This window comes from Neovison vison, chromosome 1 (genome assembly GCF_020171115.1).
Source record: "Neovison vison isolate M4711 chromosome 1, ASM_NN_V1, whole genome shotgun sequence".
Lineage (NCBI taxonomy): Eukaryota > Metazoa > Chordata > Mammalia > Carnivora > Mustelidae > Neogale > Neogale vison.
This window is the reverse complement of record NC_058091.1, coordinates 71,867,386-71,890,463: the sequence shown is the minus strand read 5'-3', so window position 1 is coordinate 71,890,463 and position 23,078 is coordinate 71,867,386. Positions and strand designations below refer to the sequence as shown.

The 23,078-nt window shown below is 36.5% G+C and overlaps 1 protein-coding gene across 2 annotated transcripts in view; it reads left to right on the top strand.

Moving 5' to 3' along the window:
• The first annotated feature begins 970 nt into the window (after positions 1–970).
• Positions 971–23,078, top strand: part of LAMA2 (laminin subunit alpha 2) — a 491,254-nt gene continuing 469,146 nt past the window's right edge. For both annotated transcript variants that reach the window (XM_044249160.1, XM_044249149.1), the window contains exons 1-2: positions 971–1,135; positions 7,573–7,685. In XM_044249160.1, coding sequence (XP_044105095.1) covers positions 1,045–1,135; positions 7,573–7,685 — 204 coding nt within the window. In that variant the 5' untranslated portion in view covers positions 971–1,044. The remainder of the gene's footprint in view (positions 1,136–7,572; positions 7,686–23,078) is intronic.

Sequence of the window (23,078 nt, the reverse complement as noted above, 5' to 3'; positions counted from 1 at the left end):
TGGGGCTCAATCCCAGGACCCTGGGATCATAACCCGAGCTGAAGGCAGAGGCTTTAACCCACTGAGCCACCCAGGCGCCCCAAGTCAAATTATCTTTAATCTCAAATGTACTTTCTCCAAGACAAGTTTTTCAGTTAAAGAAGCTTCTGATAAATGTCTTTAATATATTGTTATTGAAAAGAGATCCATAAAATACAAATACTAGTCATGTATGAAGCAAAATTGACACTGAGTTGTAGAACTTGTAGATCCAAGTTCACATGGAATGAAAAGACTTCTCAACTCTACACCAAGTAGGTCTCTGTGATTTTATCTGAGCAGGCTTAAACTTCTATTGTATCTAAGAAATAAGTGGTAGTATGATCATAGACTACTATACTTATTGTTTCTGATAATATATTGCCATGTAATATGGTCTTATAGCACAGAAGACCGTAAAGAATGGTTTTCCAAAATCTTTTCATCATTTGCTCTTTTCTCCATTTTTGTTATAAAGAAATTATAACAACTTAATGCTAAATAATAATTGGAGCATAAAAATGACTACAAAAACATAAATGCAACTTGTACAAAATCTTTACATATGATAGTTTACTACTAGATATAAAATAGCTGAGAAGGAAGAAGGATCTTTTGCCGATAACATGAACAAGTTTTTTTCTTTGGGTTTTTCTTTAAGTGTGTGATAGAGATAGGACTTTCTTCCTAATTAAGTATTAGAGGTTAAAAATTAAGATAGGTTTAGATTTTATATTTAAGACCCAAAAAGAAATGTTCATTTGAGAACACATGCTATTTGTATAGAGTACTTAATTAAGTCAAATATTCAATTTTTGAATACTGATTATTTAATTTTAATTAATGTTCTAAAAAATATTCTATCTTAGCTTCATCTTAAAATGCAGCAAAATCATAACCATGTTGTTTCTGGCCCACAAATCTTTCATTTGTCCTTCTTTTCCAGGTTTATTCCCTGCTGTCCTGAATCTTGCTTCTAATGCACTTATCACCACAAATGCAACATGTGGAGAAAAAGGACCTGAAATGTATTGCAAATTGGTAGAGCATGTCCCTGGGCAGCCCGTGAGGAACCCCCAGTGTCGAATCTGCAATCAAAACAGCAGCAATCCAAACCGTATGTATTTGCATGACACTGGCTAGGCTCTGTAATTGAGAGATTTTGAGTTGAAGTATCATTAAAGTCAAGGGTCTGTGGTCTCCCAAATTTCTAGAATTTTTCTTCCATTGGGAAATGCTTTATACTTCTTCTCTGACATTGTCAGAGTTCTTTATATGTACCATTGTCAGAGTTCTTTATATGTACCAGGTGCATTGCTTGAGGAAAGTTTTCTAGCTGAAGACCTGTGTCAGTCATTAAGTTTACTGCCTCCAGAATAGTATGTGGATGTGTTGTTAATCCAAGCTTTAGTCATTCATGGGCCACTTATGTGCTAGGTACTCCAGTGAAGATCCAGCAGGAATAAGGTGTGGTCCTTCCCTTCAATTAATGAAGACATGGGCAAAAAGTACAAAGTAAAGAATCAGTATAGGGGCCTGAAGGAGAGACAGAAGTGTCACAAATTCAGACCTGGTACAAATGAAAGCTAACTAAAAGAAGGGTTTTGTGCAGAGGTTGGAATCAGATTATGGAGGTTCTTAAACACCACAGGAGGAGTGTTTTAGGACAGGTGTCATACAAAGCCCTCTTGCTGGCTTCTGTGAACTACACGAATATCTCAGATTCATTTATGTATTTATTCAGCAAGCATTTGAACACCTGCTACTAGCAATGCATTGTATTGAAGCATCATGGTAAATCATACATAGCCTTTGACTTAACAGACTTAGAGGGGAAATAGGAGAAGCAGAAAAGTAAAGTGAGTGTTAGGGGAACACGAGAGAGGTTATTTAACTATTCCTGGGAGAAAGTGACCCATGTACTGAAAAAATAAGAGTAAGATGAAAAGTATAAAAGAAAAAGCATGTGCAAGTCTTGGAGGTATGGAAGAGCAGGATACATTCAGTTAATTATGAGTAATTTGATTTAACAGGTAAAGAACTTATATAGAGAAGGAAAGGATGGTGTGCAAGAATTCTAGAGATAGAGATTGATTTGGAGATACACATTGGGAAATTATCAAATATATATATTGGGAAGGTTAGTAATGTAAATACGTGATGTCAATGAGGTGAGTTATAATGGGGATAAAACTTCACAAGCATATTGTTTTAAAATTTGCTTAGTTTCCTTCTCCTTTTAAGTTGCAAAACTTAATAAAATGAAGGAAGCTTTCTCTCACAATCTACATTTTTTTAATCTCAAAACAAAGTTGGAAGGTATTGTGCATTCTTTATCAGAACGGGTTAAAGGGAAGAATGCATAGTCACCTCTCTATTGTATAATTTAGAGATGCTGAAAATATTTTATTTGGAGAATTGGGGGCCTTTGTGATAAAAGTTGGTCGTCCTGTGTATCAGAATATTAAAACAAAAAGGTTAAGGAAAAGAAGGTGACCATCAGAAAACTTCCTTGCCTTTTAACAGCTCTGGTTATTTCTATAATGTAGATTATTATGATATGGGCATAGGAGTGGGGAGCGATGGAACACATCTTACCTGTCTGCTTATTTCTGTATAGAACAATAAGGATAAAGGACCCAAGTCAAAGCCCTGTGGAAACATCAAAAGCTAAGGGAGGTAGGTTAAGTGGAATCTAGAAAGTCAATAAAGAGAAACAGAATCCAAGGAAGAAAGTCAGAAGATTCAAGTACCATGCATGTGAGGAAGGAAAGAATTATCAGGAAGCATGAGTAATCCTCAATGCTTCCAAGAAATTGAGTAAGAAAAGTGCAATTGAGTAAGAAAAGTGCCATGTAGATTTTCCTTGATTTTGACAATATGGGAACCTTGTTAAAGCAGTCAGTGGATTGATGGTGGCAAGTCACACCACAGAGTTGATAAATGAGTGGTAAAGAGGAATGAAAGGATTATAGGAATATTCCCTCAAATATCTTTGATGTGAAAGAGAATGGAGGACTTCGACAGAGGAAAATGTCGTTTATTGAAGGTTTTCAGAGTCAGGAAGCATTTGAGCAAATTTCAGTGCCAAAAGGAAGGGCCAGGAAAGTTGAGGATAAAGTTGAGGATAAAGGTGGGGACGGTAATTCTCTAGAGGTAAAAACAGATGAGTCACTAAACAGGTGGAAAGCCTTAAATTAGGAGACACATACCTTTTAACTGATCAAATCAGAAAGAGGGAGGATGAGTAGAAGCAAATGGAAGGAAATATTTAGGAGGGAATTTTTATTTAATGCTCTTGATTTTCTCATTAAGATATGTGTCTGGGTCTTCTGTTAAGGAAAGAAGTAAAATTTTTATTAACTGCTTTCAGGGAATAGGAGAATTGTTGAGCCATGATGAGAATAACATAAGAATTCCATATGGGGTAAAATGGAGGAATCAAATATTTGTACTGAGCCTCATGGAGTCTTATATATGTAGTGGTTACATATTATAAGTGATGTAGGAAAATATTAATGGGAACTGAAGTATCAAGAGAGGTTTCCAAGAAGGTGGTGAGACTTAGTTGGGCATTAAAAAGACTAATTGCCTGAGATTAGAGGGAAAGGTATTCCAGGAAAGAAGAAAGACAAGAAACTATGTACAGTCATGAGACAGAATAGAAAGCAGATGCAGAGATTGGGGTGGAAAATAATTGAATGGAGACTCTTGGCTGGAAAAATGGATGAGATGCATTTGCGAAACTGAGTCCAAGAGCGACTCTGTCACTTCCCCCTTCAGTCTTGTGTCTCAGTTGGAAGACATCTGCATTTAGGCAACCCCATCCCATAGCTTTATATTGAGACAAAGGTGAGCAGAATATTTTAGTAACTAAGTAAGCTGTAAAGGAGGTAGTCTTTCTGTTTCCTCATTTTTATTTACCTAAAGTGTTCTTTAAACTTACAGTCTGGATTTACTTTGTGTGATTAATTTTAAGGTACCAACTTCATTACATTTCAATTTCCTGTTTTGAAACTAGAAATTTAGAAAGAACAATACCCTGTAAGATTAAGCAACTAGCAATAAACTACATGAAAATATTTTAGGAGAAGTTGGAGCAACAGATGATAAAGTTTTACAAATTCATTGAACAGCTAGAACAAATCTGGCAGGCCTGTACTCAATTGCCATAAAGAGAAAAGGAAACTTGAACTTCCTGTTAATAGATTGTGCTTCCCAATTAAAAACTAGCAGTTTGAAAGATTTACCTCATCAATGATTCCTTTGCCAATTTTCTGATGCAGTTAGTCCTTAGATTGACTTGTGTAGCTCTCCCTGTTGAGGATGTTATAAGTTTCTATCTCATTCTAAATAAGGGACGTATGCCAACAATTAATCAGTATTTGCAAATTAATTATGATTAAACTTTCATAATGGGGATTATAGTTAATTGTTGATTCATCTCCCAGTCTTCATTTTCGTGACTAATTCTCATTTCAATTTGACCTGAGATGGCCGATATCAAAATTTCCAATTATATATCTTCTCTCAGAATTACCTAAGAGCCATAAATTTGATTTGGAAATGTGGTTTTGTGTGTGTGTTTTTCGATCACATATTAAACCCACAGTCTATAAAGAAGTTTCCTGAGGATGTTTAGGGAATGTTTGCTGTGATATTTATTTTTCTTCAGAAGCAATGTCAGAAATATTTCACTCATGGTTCTGACTTCTAATGTGCCAATTTCAGTACCACTGATACCACAAGGGCATTTATCTGATATTTGGTTTTGCTTATGGTATTTGCTGTCGTTATGAAGACCTGACACGTTTCCTAGCTTCAACAGAACAAGTGCCAATTATTAAATACATTCAGCAGTTTTACTTTTCAATAATGAGATAGGATGCCCCATCTCAGTGGACTGCGAATATGAGAAGACTTGATACAAAACAAAATCCATCCAGTTGCTTAGCTGAACTAAATAATTTATCAATAAAAATAGAATATTTTTGTCTTGTCCTGTGCTCTCACATTCCCATAAGTAACTCAAGGACATAAGCCTCTACGATTTTAATTAAAAAAGTCATAATAGGCTATTGTAATAAAACTAATATGGTCAAAGTATTTGCTCTAAAAATGGCAGATTTAGTGAATATGCAGTTTTGAATAAAAATTTTTCTTTTGAAGATGATTTCATTTATTACAAAATTCCTGTTGCATTGAGGACTTCATTTTGCTTGATTTTGTTGTTCTTTTCATATTTTTTATTAAATGCATTTCAGCTCTAATTAAGATTCAGAACAGCGTACATTTTGAACAGATGTATAATTTATTTTATGTATGTGCATAATGGTTAGAATATTAATAGCTGTAATGTTCCTCTGGTAACCATATTAGTTTAGAGTTCTCATCCAAGGTATGTTTACTGGTCCATAGTAAAATGAGATAGTGAGAAATTCTGAATTTTTAATGACAACAATGAACACATTTTAAAGGACTGTTCTTCATTTAGAAATTATATTTCTTTAAAGCTTCTGTTGGTTTCAGTTTTCATTATTTGATAAAATAATAGTGATGGTGTATTAAATGACAGTGAAGGTTACTGTGGTTACTGAAGTTTACTGTGACTTGCATCATTGAAGAGCCGGGAGTCTCATCAATTCCACACATCTCTCATCTACATTTTTTCAGTTTTTTTCCTGAAAATTAATCTGGGAATCACTGCTTTGGAGTGGAGTTTTGTTACCCCTATTTCAGAAATTGCACACACAATTTAAATGAGATGCCAAGGTTAAATACCAAATGGTGGAGCCAGGAGTAACATCTAGCTCCTTATCTTCCAACTCTCCATATTCCAGATCTCGTGCTTTTTTCATCACCGTTATCATCAGAGTGCATGTCTACATTACTACATCATGTAGGCAAAGGGAGGGTCCATGATTATTGCTTGTAGTGATATGGTTTGCTCATTATTTGAAATATTCTTTCCATTTACAAGAAAGATTGTGTTCTAATCTAGAAGGTTACTTTTAGGCCTTTTATTTGAAACATCTCCCCAGAGAAGTAGTGTTAAAAAGTTCTCAAGACTGACACCCCAAGGCATACGTAATCCATAATGTATAGAAGTAGCAGGGAAGCTAGCCTCCAGTTTGTGTACATTTCTGTGGTTAAATATATTGGCTTTCAAGTGAGAATTTAGGATGTTAAGTAGTTTAGTGCAGCCCTTGGGATAGAAATAAGAACATCTCCATCCACCTCCAATCCTGCCATCTTCACCTGTGAATGAGCTGGGCCTATTTAGAAGAGAAGAAGAAAAAAACCCAAAAATCTAAAATGGAATTTTTGTGTTACTTGGAAAATAAGAACAGATTTCAGACAAGAACCCATGACTAAGAACCAAAACAGAATGAGGGCTTTGGCACTTTAGGAGTAATGGCTGCTGTTGTGAGAGGCACAACGCTAAGTTGGAGGAAATGTGAGGTTTGAGGTGTGTAAGAAGGAAAGGGATGTCAAGAAAAGACTGCAGGAGTGGGGTGGGGTGGGGTGGCGTGATTGTCCACCCTCCTGTCATCTGTCTCCAGTCTTCCTTTTAATTTGCACACTGAGTTCTGGTCTCATCTACCTGGAGTAAAGGTGAGGGAAGATCCACATTCTGTTGGTAGGACAGAGTTTCGTGTGCTATTCTCTGTTCTCCATTGAGTTAGTGATGATGGGGATGGGCAAATGCTAGATGGGACGTTTGGAGAATCTTTCATTTTATATAAAGATATACTTATTTATGAGAGAGATAGAATACAATGTGAACAGGGGGAGGAGCCAAGGGAGAAGGAGAGAGAAGATCTCAAGCAGGCTCCTGGCTGAACATGGAGCCCCATATGGGGCTTGATCTCACAGCCCTGAGATCATGACCAGAGCCAAAAGCAAGAGCTGGATGCTCAACAGACTGAACCACCAGGCACCCCATCTTTCATTATATTTTTAAATAGTGCTTAGAAGTTGGCCAGTAAAGGACTGACTGCAAAAAGTCTCATAGGATGGATTTGACAGCATTTTATATTAAACCCATATAACCCCAGAGTTCCCAAGTCTTGGTAATAATGAATGTGTCAGAAGGCTAGATCTTTAAGCACCTTTCAGCCACAATTTAGGATTTTTTGTTTTGTTCACAAAGTGGATGGCTTACTAGAGCTGCCTCAGACAGTAGAGCTTTGCTTCTTTGAATGACTGACACATCCATTAGATCTCAATATTATTTCCTCACACTTAATTTCTGTAGTAATCTTTAAAGTTCCCTATTTGAATTGATGACCAGAGTGTTGAGCACTTCTTCTCTTACAGCCTAACTATTAAGGCATTTCATGCTACCTTATAGAGTGCTGTGGAAAAGTTGGCATTAATGAAGTCTGTTGAAGATATGAATTGCTCTCTTTTTATGTTATTTTGATGTTTGATATTCACATGATGATGCTTTCAACTTAGTTTTTACTTTTTTTCTTTAAAGAAATAGCTATACATTCATTATATGATTTTTTTTTTTTTTTGTCCTTTCACATATTGCTGCTGATTCAAAAGAGAGACACCCGATTACAAATGCTATTGATGGAAAGAACACTTGGTGGCAGAGTCCCAGTATTAAGAATGGAATTGAATACCATTATGTGACAATTACACTGGATTTACAGCAGGTATAGTGCCTTTCTTTTTTTATTGTTTTTAAATCATTTTCCACTTTTAAAGTTGTATCTTGGATTTACTATTTGTTTAGTTAGTGGCTCTTGGGTGAAAGGATCCTTTTCTTATTGCCCTCTGTTATTAATATGAGGCACAAAGGGGCCTCTTCCTTTAGGATATTGTTATTTAGAAATAGTTGACATTTATTTCTAAAGCACAAGGAAAATGAGTTCCCATGAAGAGTTTAGAACTGAATTAGGAGCTGATTCTGTTTTGACTAATGAGAGTGAATGATGAAAATATAGATCAACAAAATTTTACATAAAGAAAATATATTGGTGCCATTTTTAACTTTTAAAATAACACAGTGCTCCTGCTCTGCTCATGGTGTGTGCTCTGAAAGGTTCTTGGATAACAGAGCTCTTGAGTAAATTGCCTCTCATTACTGAGAGTTGAACAAGCTGTGACAGTTGATTCTTAAATTAAACTTGGGCCACTAAACGAGGTAACAAGCCTTGTAGTTGTACAAAATTGATGTTGAAGTTATTAGAGTTTGTGTGGCAGAGGCCTGGGTGCCTTCTACACTTAATCTCTTTCTTCTTTCCATTCACAATATTCAGGTCAGGTTGAACTTACTAATCAAGAATTACCATCACCCCAAATTATTTAGGCTTGAAAATTGGATAGAATCTGGTAAAATGTTGCCATATTTTGCTGGTATTCCAAACACGAAAGCTAATTTAATTGACTGAGGGCTGAGACTGGGGGCGTTTAACTTGGATGGCTTCTATACCTTCCTGTTTCTCCTTCCCTGGAATCAGTGTAGGAAAGGCTCTCAGTCACTCCTCCCATACCCAGTGGAGTCAGAGCAGCAAAACATTGTGGGTTAGTGAAGGTGGAATGGCCAAGATAATTAGTGATAGATACTTTGTATGATTGTAGATGTTGAGAATCCACTGGTGGTCATAGTGAAGGGAGGCACCAGCCAATGGGCTTAGTCACATTTCCAGGGGACCAGATAGCTACCAATCACTTCACATATGGATGCTTTTTGTCATCAACAGGAGTATAATCCCCCCCCCACCTTTGCCCTCCCTGCCAGAGTTTGAGTCCATTTTTTGCCAGGGTAGACACACTCAGGAACTACAAATTGCCGGCTGATGAGTCTCAAAGGAAACCCTCCTCTTACCATCTAGGACAACTCAGGTCCTTACCAAGGTGACAGCAGAGCTCAGGGCTGCAGCTAAATTGCCAGCTGGCAAGGATTCATGTCTACTCATTCTAACAGTTAATGTCAGCCTTGAGTTAATGGCATTTCTCAGGAAGTCTGAGTACTATCAAGGAATAACAGGGCAAACTACAACACTGATCAATCATGCATTAGGTCAATGAAGAGTTGTGCATGAATACCCTCAGGATCCTACCCTCAAAATGCACTTCATCCCTCTTCTGATAAAGACAACTTGGCCCTTTATCAGTCACCATGCTTCTCCTTGTTCATTAGGTTATTGAAATTCAGCCTCCCCAATCAGAAGTAAGTCTGCTGTCTGTTGCTTTGTGTCATGTTCTGGGATAGGGAATTAATAAATAGTGATGGTCACTTTCTCTAGTTAACTCTTGACTTACTCTTTAAATGCACATGGAGCACATATCCACATATCTATATATTTTTAGCATTTTTGTTTTTAAAATTTCTTATTTAAATTCAATTTAATTAACATAGTCTGTAATATTAGCTTCATACATAGAATTTAGTGATAAATAAGTTGTATACAACACACAGTACTCATTACTTCAAGTGCCCTCCTTGCTGCCCATCATGCAGTTGCTACATCCCCCCACCACCTCCCCTCTAGCAACCCTCCATTTGTTTCCTATAATTAAGAGTCTCATGATTTGCCTCCTTCTCTGTTTTCGTCTTATCTTATTTTTCTTTCTCTTCCCCATACTATATTCATCTGTCCTACTTCTTAAATTCCACATGATTGAAATCTTATGGTATTTGTCTTTCTCTGACTGACTTATTTCACTTAGCATAATACCCTCTAGTTCAGTCCATGTCATGGCAAATGGCAAGATTTCCTTTTTTTTTTAAAGGTTGAGTAATATTTGTGTGTGTGTGTGTGTGTGATGTGTATCTCCACTCATCTGTTGACGGATATCCGGGTTCTTTCCATATTTTGGTTATTGTGGATAATGCTGCTGTAATATTGGGGTGCACATACCCCTTCAAATCATTATGTTTGTATCCTTTAGATATATACCCAATAGTACAATTGCTGGGTCATAGGGTAGCTCTAATTTTAACATTTTGAGGAATCTCCATACTGTTCTTTAGAGTGGCTATACCAGTTTGCATTCCCATCAAGAGGGTCCCCCTTTCTCCACATCCTTGCCAATATCTTTTGTTTCCTAGCTTGTTAATTTTAGCCATTCTGACAGGTGTGAGATGATATCTCATTGTGGTTTTGATTTGTATTTCCCTGATGGTGAGTGATGTCGAGTGTGTTTTCATGTGTCTGTTGTCCATTTGTATATCTTTGGAGAACTGTTTGTTAATATCTTCTGTCCATTTCTTGGCTGGATTTTGTTGTTATTGTTTTGAGGGTTGAGTTTGCTAAGTTCATTATAGGTTTTGGACACTAGCCCTTTATCTGATAAGACATTTGGAAATGTCTCCCAGTCCATAGGCTGCCTTTCAGTTTTGTTGACTGTTTCCTTTGCTGTGTAGAGGCTTTTTATCTTGCTGAACTCCTAAGAGTTAATTTTTGCTCTCATTTCTCTTGCCTTTGGAGATGTGTCTAGCAAGAAGTTGCTTCTACCAAGGTCACAGAGGTTGCTGCCTGTGCTCTCCTCTAGAATTTTGATGGTTTCCTGTCTCACATTTAGGTCTTTCATCCATTTTAATTCTATTTTAGTGTATGGTATAAGGAAATGGTCCAGTTTCATTCTTCTCCACATGACTGTCCAATTTTCCCAACACCATTTGTTGAATTGACTTTTTCCAATTGGATATTCTTTCTTGCTTTGTTGAAGATGAGTTGACCATAAAGTTGAGGGTCCATTTCTGGGTTCTCTCTTCTGTTCCATTGAGCTATGTGTCTATTTTCGTGTCAGTACCGTACTGTTTTGATGATTACAGCTTTTTTATTTTTTTAATCCCCCCATTGACTATCTTATCCTATTTATTTATTATTTAAAAAAAATTTTTTTATTGTGTTATGTTAGTTACCATAAAATACATCATTAGTTTTTGTTGTAGTATTCCATGATTCATTGTTTGCTTATAACACCCAGTGCTCCACGCAATCCGCACTCTCCTTAATACCCATCGCTGGGCTCACACATTCCCCCAACCTTCTCCCTTCTAAAACTCAGTTTCCCAGAGCCCATAGTCTTTCATGGTTCATCTCCCACTCTGATTTCTCCTCCTTCATTTTCCTCTATTTCTGATGTCCTCCATGCTATTTCTTAGGTTTCACAAATAAGTGAAACCATATCATAATTGACTTTCTCTGTTTGAATTATTTCACTAAACATAATCACCTCCAGTCCCATCCAAGTTGACACAAAAGTTGTGATATAACTTAAAGTCTGGAATAGTGATTCCTCTAGCTTTGGTTTTCTTTTTCAACATTGCTTTGGCTATTTGGGGTCTATTCTGGTTCCATACAAATTTTGGGATTGTTTGTTGCAGCTCTGTGAAAAACGTTGCTGGTATTTTGATAGGGATTGCATTGAATGTGTGGATTGCTTTGGGTAGTTTAGACATTTTAACAATATTTGATCTTCCAATTTATGAGCATGGAATGCTCTTCCATTTCTTTGTATCTTCCTCAATTTCTTTTGTATGTATTCTGTAGTGTTCAGAGTATAGATCTTTTTTACCTTTTTGATTAGATTTATTCCTAGGTATCTTATTTTTGGTGCAGTTATAAATGGAATCGATTCCCTTATGTCTCTTTCTATTCCCTATGTCGCTATGTATAGAAATGCAACTCACTTCCATGCATTGATATTATATCCTGCCACTTTGCTGAATTCAATGAATGAGTTCTAACAATATGTTGGTGGAGACTTTCAGGTTTTCTACATAGAGTTTCATGTCGTCTGCAAAGAATGAAAGTTTTGACTTCCTCCTTGCTGGTTTGGATAACTTTAATTTCTTTTTGTTGTCTAATTGTTGAGCCAGGACTTCTAGTACTATGTTGAACAACAGTGGTGAGAGTGGACATCCCTGTTGTATTCATGACCTTAGGAGAAAAGTTCTCAGTTCTTCCTCATTGAGGATGATATTTGCTGTGGATTTTTTCATGTATGGCTTTTATGCTATTGAGGTATGTTCCTCTATCCCTACATGGCAGAGAGTTTTTATCAAGAAAGGATGCTGTATTCTGTCAAATACTTTTTTACATCTATTGAGAGTATCATATGGTTCTTGTCCTTTCTTTTATTGATGTAGCATATTACATTGATAGATTTGCAGAGGTTGTACCACCCCGCAGCCCAGGAATAAATCCTACTTGGTCATGGTGAGTAATCTTTTTAATGTGCTGTTGATTCTTATTAACTGTATCTTGGTGAGAATCTATGCTCATTAGGGATACTGGTCTATAATTTTCATTTTTAGTGGATTATTTGGTTTTGGAATTAAGGTAATTAATGCTGACCTCATAGAATGAGTTTGGAAGTTTTCCTTTCATCTCTGTTTTCTGAAATAGTTACGGAAGAATAGGTATTCATTCTTCTTTCAGTGTTTCAAACCTATCAATATTAATTCAACAGATCAGAGTCTACCTGAAAGCCCATTTTACACTGAAGCCATTTTATATTTTTCTAGGTTTGCTTTGCATTCCCCACTCATGCATTCTCAAATGGTATCTAAAGAGTTATGTGGATTTTTTTTCCTACTCACTCTTCTTCCTGTTTAGTTTAATAGCCTTAAGATGAGTGAATAATCCAAGACATCTTTTATGGTTCAGTCTTCATAGCAAGTTGTAGGTTTGTATTTATAAGACAGTACTATCTAACTCCAAAGTCTAGAATACACCTAGTGTAAGTGGTACATCTCCTATATCTCAGGGTGTCACTGCTGCCCAATGTCCTCATTTGCTTTGGCCCCTGCCTACTTCCTGCAAATCAACCTACTGTGTGTTCAAGAGAAAGGCAGCCCAATTTGCAAAAAAATAAATCTTTATTTTTACTTGACTTACAATTTTAATTTAGTCAGTGTTTTGATGATGTAAAACATTAAGAAGGTTTTGTGATATTTTTATAATGGAATTCCTCAAGCAGGAAGAGCTTGAAACCTCTTATTTTGTCTTAGGCTTTGGAGTAACAAACTGGAATGTGTTCCTAGAAATTTTTTAGCTAAGGACAAAGTTGTAGGCAGGCATATTTCAGTGCATTGACAATACAGAAAATGTAGACATCCTTATTATTTATTTACTTCTCACAAAAATCTTAAAAGGGCGGCTGGAATTATGATCCTTATTTAATAGTTAAAGAACACTTAGGTTTAGAAAAGTCAAGTGACTTGGCCTTTTTACAAAGCCTATTTCGGGTGGGGCTGAGAGTTCAACCTAGGGTGTTTGAATCAAGACCCTGAACTATACCAGATTTTTCTGAACTGGGATCTGAAGACTAGCTTAGGGAGGTCAAGAGAACTTTTGGTATATAATGTTAAGGAATCTATACATTGTTTGGATTCTAGAAATACCACACTATGATATCTTGACTTCTGTGAGAGAGTGCAACCAACAACTATTTTGTTGTAAAACAGGAGACCAGAGTTTTCATTTTCTTGTATATTTTAGTATGCCTCTAAAATGGCATAACTTCTGTCTTTTCCACCTATAGCATGAAAGATTAATAGGTTATTCAGCATAAAATGAGCTATTACTCTACCGGGAGTCAAGGACAGCAGTTTTATAATGAATAGGTAAATATCACTAAATGTTTGTTTATTGTTGATTCAGCAAGAGAGTTGACCACTCCTTAGTTCTCCCTTTCATTTTGAGCTGTATGATTTCAGCCAGTGCCAGTTTTGTTATTGTTGATATATGCTTGGCTCCTCTGTGAAATTGTTTTATTTTATTTTATTTTGAATATTCATTCATATATTCACTCATTCATTTAAATTCAAGTTAGTTAACATATAGTACTGGTTTCAGAGGAAAATTAAGTGATTCATCACTTACATATAACAGCCAGTGCTCATCCCAACAAGTCCCCTCCTTAATGCCCATCATCCATTTAGTGCATACCCCCTATTTTCTTCCCCTCCAACAGCCCTCACTTTGTTCTCTATAGTTAAACTTCTCTTACGGTTTGCCTCCCTCTCTGCTATTATCTCATTTTATTTTACCTTCTTTTCCCCATATTCATCTGTTTTCTTTCTTAAACAAAGGGGGCATGTACCCCTTCGAGTCAGCATTTTTATATCGTTTGGATATATACCCAGTAGTACAATTGCTAGGGCATAAGGTAGCTCTATTTTTTAACCTTCTGAAGAAACTCCATACTTTTTTTTTTTTTTTTTTAAGATTTTATTTATTTGACAGAGAGAGGTCACAAGTAGGCAGAGAGGCAGGCAGAGAGAGGAGGAAGCAGGCTCCCTGCTGAGCAGAGAGCCCGATGCAGGACTAGATCCAAGGACCCCGAGATCATGACCTGAGCCGAAGGCAGCAGCTCAACCCACTGAGCCACCCAGGTGCCCCTCCATACTGTTTTTTTGAGTGGCTGAACCACTTTGCATTCCCACCAACAGTTCAAGAGGGCTCCCCTTTCTCCACATCCTTGCCAACAACTGTTGTTTTCTGAGTTTTTGATTTTAGCCAACTATCAGGTGAGGTGGTATCTCATTGTGGTTTTGATTTGTATTTCCCTAATGATGAGTGATGGTGAGCACTTTTTCATGTGTCTCATAGTCGTTTGTAGGTCCTCCTTGCAGAAATGTCTGTTTGTGTCTTCTGCCCATTTCTTCACTGGATTATTTTTGGGAAGTTGATTTTGATGAGGTCTTTACAGATTCTGGATAGCAGCCCTTATCTGATACATCATCTTCAAATAACTTCTCCCATTCCATACGTTGCCTTTCAGTTCTATTGTTTCCTCTGCTGTGCAGAAGCTTTTTATCTTGATGAAGTGCTAATAGTTCATTTTTGCTTTATTTCCCTGCCTCCGGAGTTGTATCTAGTGAGAAGCTGCTGCAGCTGAGGTCACAGAGGTTGCTGCCTATGTTCTCTTCTAGGATTTTGATGGTTTCCTGTCTTGCATTTAGGTCTTTCATCCATTTCAAATTTGTTCTTGAGTATAGTATAAGAAAGTGGTCCAGTTTCATTCTTCTGCATGTGGCTGTTCAGTTTTCCCAAAACCATTTGTTGAAGAAACTGTCTTTTTTTCAACTGGATAGTCTTTCCTGCTTTTTGGAAGATTAGTTGACCATAGAGTTGAGGATTCATTTATGGGTTCTTTATTCTGGTCCACTTATCTATGTGTCTGGTTTTGTGCCAGTACCGTGCAGTCTTGATTATTACAGCTTTGTAATACAGCTTCAAGACTGGGATTGCAGTATCTCTCACTTTGCTTTTCTTTTTCAAGATTGCTTTGGCTATTTTGGGGTCTTTTGTGGTTCCACACAAATTTAAGGATTGTTGGTTCTAGTTCTGTGAAAAATGCTGGTGTTATTTTGATTGGGATTGCACTGAATGTGTAGATTGCTTTGGGTAATAGAGACATTTTAACAATATTTGTTCTTCCAATTAATAAGCATGGAATGCTTTTCCATTTCTTTGTGTCCTCTTCAATTTCTTTCATTAGTGTTCTATCATTTTCAGAATATAAATCTTTTACCTCTTTGATTAGGTTTATTCCTAGGTATCTTATGGTTTTGGTGCAATTATAAGTGGGATCAATTGCTTCATTTCTGTTTCTGCTGCTTCATTATTGGAGTATAAAAATGCAACAGATTTCTGTACATTAATTTATATCCTGCAACTTTGCTGAATTAATATATCAGTTACAGTTTTGATGGAGACTCTTAGGTTTTCTACACAGAGTATCATGTTGTCTGTAAAAAGTGAAAGTTTGACTTCTTCCTTGCTGGTTTGGATGCATTTTATTTCTTTTTGCTGTCTGAATGATGAGGCTAGGACTTCCAGCACTATGTTGAACAATAGTGGTGAAAGCAGACATCCCTGTCATGCTCCTGACCTTAGGGGAAAAGCTCTCAGTTTTTCCCCATTGAGGGTGATATTTGTTGTAGGTCTTTTGTATATGTTCTTTGTGATGGTGAGGTATGTTCCTTCTGTCCCTACTTTTTTTTTTTTTTGAGAGTTTTTATGAAGAAAATATGCCACATTCTGTCAAATATTTTTTCTGTATCTACTGAGAGGATCATATGGTTCTTATACTTTCTTTTATTAATGCATTATATTACATTGATTGATTTGCATAGATTGAACCACTCCCCAAGCCCAGGAATGACCCACTTGATCATGGTGAATAATACTTTTAATATATTGTTGAAATTGATTAGCTAGTATCTTGAGAAATTTTGCATTGGTATTCAGGGATAATGATCTGTAATTCTCCTTTTTTTTTTTTTTTTAAGATTTTAAAATTTTATTTATTTATTTGACAGACAGAGATCACAAATAAGCAGAGAGGCAGGCAGAGAGAGAGGAGGAAGTAGGCTCCCCACTGAGGAGAGAGCTTGATGCGGGGCTCCATCCCAGGACCCTGGGATCATGACCTGAGCCAAAGGCAGAGGCTTTAACCCACTGAGCCACCCAGGTGCCTCTGTAATTCTCCTTTTTAGTGAGGTCTTTAGTTTTGGAATCAGGGTAATGCTAGGCTTATAGAATGGGCTTGAGACTTTTACTTCCATGTCCATTTTTTGCAACAGTTTCAGAAGAATAGGTATTAATTCTTCTAATTCTTCTTTAAATGTTGTTAGAGTTTCCCTGGGAAACAACAACATTGTTGGTTGGGAGATTTTTGATTACTGATTTAATTTCTTTGCTGCTTATGGGTCTGTTCAGATTTTCTGTTTCATCTTGTTTTAGTTTTAGTTGTTTATATGTTTCTAGTAATTTATCAATTTCTTCTAGATTGCCCTGTTTGTTGGAACATAATTGTTCATAATACTCTCCTATAATTGTTTGTATTTCTGTGGTGTTTGTTGTGATCTCTCCTCTTTCATTCATGATTTTATTTGGGCCCTTTCTCTTTTCTTTTTGATAAGTCTGGCAGGGATTTACTAATTTTGTTAATTCTTTCAAAGAAACAACTCATAGCTTTGTTGATCTGTTCTACTGTTTCTGTTTTTTTTTTTTTTTTTTTAATTTCCGTATCTTTTATTTCTGTTCTAGTCTTAATTATTTCCCTTTTTCTGCTGGTTTTAGGCTTTATTTACTGTTCTTTTTCCAGCTCTTTTAGGTGTAAGCTTAGGTTGTGTCTTTGAGACTTTTCTTGCTTTTTGAGGAAGGCTTGTATTGCTATATATGCCCCTCCTATCAACACTTTCTTGTATCTCAAAGGTATTGGACTGTCCTGTTTTCATTTTCATTTGCTTCCATATATATTTTTTTAATTTCTTTACTTTCTAGGTTGACCCATTCATTCTTTAGCAGGGTGTTCTTTAGCCTCCATGTATCTGTGGCCTTTCCTAATTTTTTCTTGTAGTTGACTTCAAGTTTCATAGCATTGTGGTCTGAAAATATGAATGGTATGATCATAGTCTTTTTGTACCGGTTAAGACCTGATTTGTGAGACAGTATGTGATTTTTCTGGAGAATGTCCCATTTGTACTCAAAAAGAACATGTATTTTGCTGCTTTAGGATAAAATGTTTTGACTACATCTGTTAAGTCTATCTAGTGTAGTGTGTCATTCAGAACCATTGTTTCCTTTTTATCTTTTGCTTAGATGATTTTCCATTGCTGTGAATGGGGTGTTAAAGTCCCCTACTGTTATTATAGCATTATTAATAGGTTTCTTTAAGTTTGTTATTAATTGATTTATATATTTTGCTGCTCTCAAGTTGGCATAAATATTTACAATTGCTAAATCTTCTTGTTAGATAAACCCCTTTATTATGATATAGTACCCTTCTTCATCTCTTATAGTCTTTGGTTTAAAATCTAGTTTGTCTGATATAAGTATGGCTACTCCAGATTTTTTTTTTTTTTTTAATGTCCATGAACATGAAAGATGGTTCTCCACCCCTCACCTTGAATTGGACATGTTTGGGGATCTAAAATGTATCTCTTGTAAGCAGCATATCAATGGGTCTTGTGTGTTTAATGCATTCTGATACCCTATTTTACTTGGAACATTTAGTTCATTTACATTCAGAGTAATTATTGATAGGTATTAATTTAGTGCCATTGTATTACCTGTGAAACTGCTGTTCCTGTAGATTGTCTCTGTTCCTTTATAGTCTTTGTTGTTTTGGGCTTCTCTTTCCTTCTCAGAGTCCCCTCTAATATTTCTTGCAGAGGCTGGTTAAGTGTTCTCAAACTCCTTTAGTTTTTTTTGTCTTAGAAATTATCTCTCCTTCCATTCTGCATGATAGCCTTGCTGGATAAAGTATTCTTGGCTGCATATTTTTCCCATTTAGCACATTGAATATATCATACCACATTCTTGTCCTGCCATTCTCCTTGGACAAGTCTGCTGGTAACCATATGTTTGTACTCTTAAAGGTTAAGGACCTTTGTCCCTACCTGCTCACAGAATTATCTCTTTATCTTTGTATTTTGCAAGTTTCACTGTATGTGTTGGTGTTGGCCTATTTATGCTGATTTTTGAGGGGAGTTCTCTATGCCTCTTAGACTTGAGTGCCTGTTTCCTTCCCCAGATTAGGGATTTTCTCAGCTGTAATTTGTACAAATAGACCTCCGGCTTCTTTTTCCCCACTTTTCTTCTAGAACTCTTATGATACAGATATTATTGTATTTGTGGAATTGCTGAGTTCTCTAAGTCTATATGATCTAATAGTTTCCTTTCCTTCTTCTTTTAAGCTTTATTATTTTCCATAATCTTATCTCTTAAATTACCTGTTTGTTCCTCTGCTCCTTCCATCCTCATTGTAATTTCATCCAATTGATTTTGCATCTCACTTACAGTATTTTTTATTTTAGGCTGACTAGTTTTTAGGTCTTTTATCTCTACAGCCAGGTTTCTCTGGGTTTTCTATGCTTCTTTCAAACCCAGCTAGTATTCTTATGGCTTTAATTCTAAATTCTTGTTCAGTTATATTGCTTATATCTCTTTGAGCAAATCCCTAGCTGTGAGAATTCCTCCATCTTGTCATTATGTCTAGGTTTCTGGCTTTTGTGTGCAGTGAAAGTTTGTTATGTTTCCTGCTCCTATAGTAATACTATTTTAAGAAGGGGTCCTGCACTGTCCAGGGCCCAGCACTTCAGGAAGTATGTCTGGTGTATGCTGTGTGCACTCTACTGCTGTGTTTTGGCTGCTCTTTCTCACAGTCAGTCCTTCGCAGAATTCCTCCTTCCTTGCAGTGGGGAGTGTTTAGACCTTTAACTAGGTGTGCTTTGATTTCTTTGTTATGATAAGTTGGGTTTAAAAAAAAAAGAAAGAAAGAAAGAAGCAGCAGCAACAGCAGCCTGCTCTGAGAAAAGGAAAAGGAACAAAAAGAATGAACAAATGGACAAACAAAAAACTTTAAGTCTGATTCCAAAGAAAAACAAAGAAAGGAGGAAAAAAAAAAAGAAGCATGACCCAAAAAAAAGAGAAAAAGAAACAAACCAACGTATGGGCAAGAAACTATAAGCCTGATTCCAAAGTGAGAAAAAAAATAATTAAAAAGGATAAAATACAAAATACCAATAGAAAGCAAACAAGCAAGCAAGCTGGTCGTAGTTCCACCAAAACTGAAGCCAATGCTTTGGAGCATCAATAGACTTGGTACATTCAGCGGTACCTGTGTTGGTCTTCTGGGGATGAGGCCTGCTGAAGTGCCTCATAGTCAGATCTGCCCTGGTAAATATGCCCTTGCTGGGCATAGGGGGATGGGGTTTAGTACAAGTGACTCCAGCCTCCCCTGGAGGTGTTCCGTTTTCTCTGAATTCCAGCTATGCAGCCCTGAGGGGTGGTGGTGATGGCACCACCCTGCCCTCTCATTGCCAGGGCGGGGAACTTGTGGCCAGGGAGGGGAACTTGAAATGACCAGTGCTCAGGAGGCCCTCATAGAAAAGCAAACTGTCTTCCTTCCCCTGTCCGAGGCTTTTGTCAGCTCCCTGCCATCAAACTGTCTGTGCCCACGTTATTGGCTCATCCAGTGCCACAGTTCTCTTGTGTTTTCTTTCCAAATGATGCCTAGGATTCCAAACAATAAATATGAAAGGACCTAGCAAGGTGTAGACACACTCCCTTCCCCCAGCAATGTACCAGGCACTGTTCTGTCCCAGAAAAGCAGTCACGTGGTCACCCAGGTGCCTGATCTATGGTGATGCATAGCAAAAAGCTGCAACTAGGTTATCTGCCTTTTGCGTGTGCCACTGTCCCCCACTGTAGAACTGTCACTCAGTGCCACCTGGCAGGTTTTTTGTCCTTGGAGAGCAAAATACCCTCTTCCAAATGTACTTCAGAAAGGGAAAAATTCTTTCCCAGTGTGACCTGGGGATCCCCACACCATGGTGTCTTGCAGGAACCCTATGCGCTGCTCTGTCTCCCCCTTTCTCCCTCTATCCCTGACTTCTCCCCAAGGAAATGGCTCCCTCCTTACCCTCACAGCACCGCAGCTTTTCTCTTCCCCCATTTACATCCCTGAATCTCACATCTGACACATTCTCTCCCTCTAGTTGTACAGACTGTGTTCTTAATCTTTAGATTAGTTTCCTAGCTGTTCAAAATGATTTGATACTGATTTGGCTGGGTTTGGAGGATGAGGCAAGCCCTGGGTCCCCCTACTACTATGCTGTCTTAAGCTGACCGAAAACACTTCTTAATAAAATTACTATTTTAAAAATAAACAGCCACCATTGAATTTTCTTGATCAAATCTTTATAGATTACACAGGGAAATTCCTTTTACATTTTAACATTCAAGATGAGCTCTAAAAAAGAAAAATAATAATAATTTATTGAGAAGATAATGGCTATTTATTTTATACATAGGTTGTTTTCAGATTTTTATTACTGAGGGATTATTAACTTTTCCCAATTCTGTTATTTACTCACAGTCTATCTTGAGCAAATGATTTAATCATGCTGTGCCCCAATTCCTAGATTAGCATAATAAATATTACAATATCATGACAAGAAATTTGAAGTGATGCTAACAACAAAATAGCAGTTTTGTGTATTGTGAGGTCCTGGTATCAGCATAAACTTGAAGAGAAACTTAACTGCACCAATTTGTACGCAAAAATCCATATGATGGCAAAGAAAAATATACAATAATTTAGAAGACAATAATGAGGACTTGAAGTTTAATAAGTTATCCAAAATATCCACTTTTAGCTCCTTTTCAACCAGGTTTTTACTGCAGTATGTTTTATATCTGATCTCAGTTTATGACTTAAAAAAAAAAAACTGGCCATTTTCTCTCCCTTTGATTTATGTAGGAAGAAAGCAGATTATTAGAAAGAAAGTGGCAAGTCGGATCAGCTACAGAGGGGCACCTTTATGAAAGACTTTGTTAGCATAAATTGAGGTCATTTTCATTCCTGGGTAATCCAGGTATGTCATGAAATTAGTTATGCCCATGTGTAGGAACCTCCTTCACTTTAAAAAAAATTCACTTCTCTTCCTGGTCCATCCCCCAAAACTAAAAATGCATTTATCAAGAAAGATTATTTTACAGCTACAGAGATCTTGACCTAAATATTTTACTCATTTATTTTATAGAGACATATTTAGTGAGTTATATTAACAATGTTAAATGAGGCTTGGAAGGAGGTTGAATTAGCATTTCTTTGCAAATACCGTTCTTTTAGAATCCATGTGAGTAGCATAGAAACATATTCTCTAAACTGTTAATGAAATGCTTGAACACTTTTGTAATAATAAAGCATGAAATATATTGAAGTATTTCAATACTTTCCATTTTTTCATATATTCAGTATTTTTTGTTTAAACATAAGCAGGATGGGGACCCTGGGTGGCTCAGTCAGTTAAGCAGCCAACTCTCGATTTTGATTCAAGAGTTGTGATCTCAGGGTCCTGGGATTGAGCCCTGTACTAGGCTCCCTGCTTAACAGGGAGTTTGCTTGGGGATTCTGCTCCTCCCCTGCTCATGCTATTTCTCTCTCTCTCAAGTAAAATAAAAATAAATCTTTCAAAAAAGAGACATAATAAAGATTATCAGATTTTCAACCTCAAAGGAAAATTGTTATTCTTTAATTGCATATTCTTTCCTGACACTCTTCTTTCTCATTCCTGTTAAAAGAATCTGTTGTTCTGTAGCTTAAAGAACATTAGCTCTGCCTATTAAAGCATGCAAGAAAGAAAAAGTGTGATAGATATAGTTCGTAGTTCATTATTCAGGAGGTTGAAAAGTGTGTAAATGATGTACAGTTAATATCTCATTATCTAATAAGCAAGGAAATGTACACATACCATATCTTAAAAAAACATACAAAATTTAAATAGAGTTAAATATTGTTAAATAGTGTTAAAATTGCTTCTGTTCAACACAGTCTATTTGACGTAAGCGTTTCCTCCTGGAGACAGATCTCTACAAAGGCATTAGCCTACAAAGTGGTCATCAGATGTTTATTTCCCACTGTATACTCCCACTCCATTTTGAGTCCTTGAAGTCAGAGGTTTCTGTTTATTTCCTCGTGGGGGTTGGCATTTAGCAGGAACTCAGGAGATTTGATGAAAGAATTGTCCATGGCTGTTCTTCAAATCACTAAAGTTTTTCTTAGAGGTGTGTGGGTCAGTGCTAAATTGATGAATACAAAACTAACTGTAGAAGAGATTGAAATCTATGCATTCAAGATGTCCTACTTGGATACATCTTGTTTAGAATAACAGAATATAATTAAAATCACTGTTCTTTACCTACTTCAGTTTTTTTTTTCTTCCTTTTAAGATCATTGATTCAATGTCACAAGTAGGATCTATGGTTAATTAGAAAATGTATTCTTCTACTAAATAAATTTATGCTGACCTTTTAATCATTAATGAAGGTGACAACCATCTTTAGTTTCTATATTGTGTAGTACATTAGTTATAATTGTCTTTGCTTTAATCTACATTCAACACTATAGTCACATTGATCTTATTAGTGCAAAATCAGGTTTTATTACTTCTTCCACTAAAGCCTCTAATGTCTTTCCATCCCGCCTAGTGAGAAAAGCATAATGACTCATGAGGATTTATAGGATCTTTACTTTACCCCATTTCATTTCTGGACTCATCTCCCCTCTTCAGT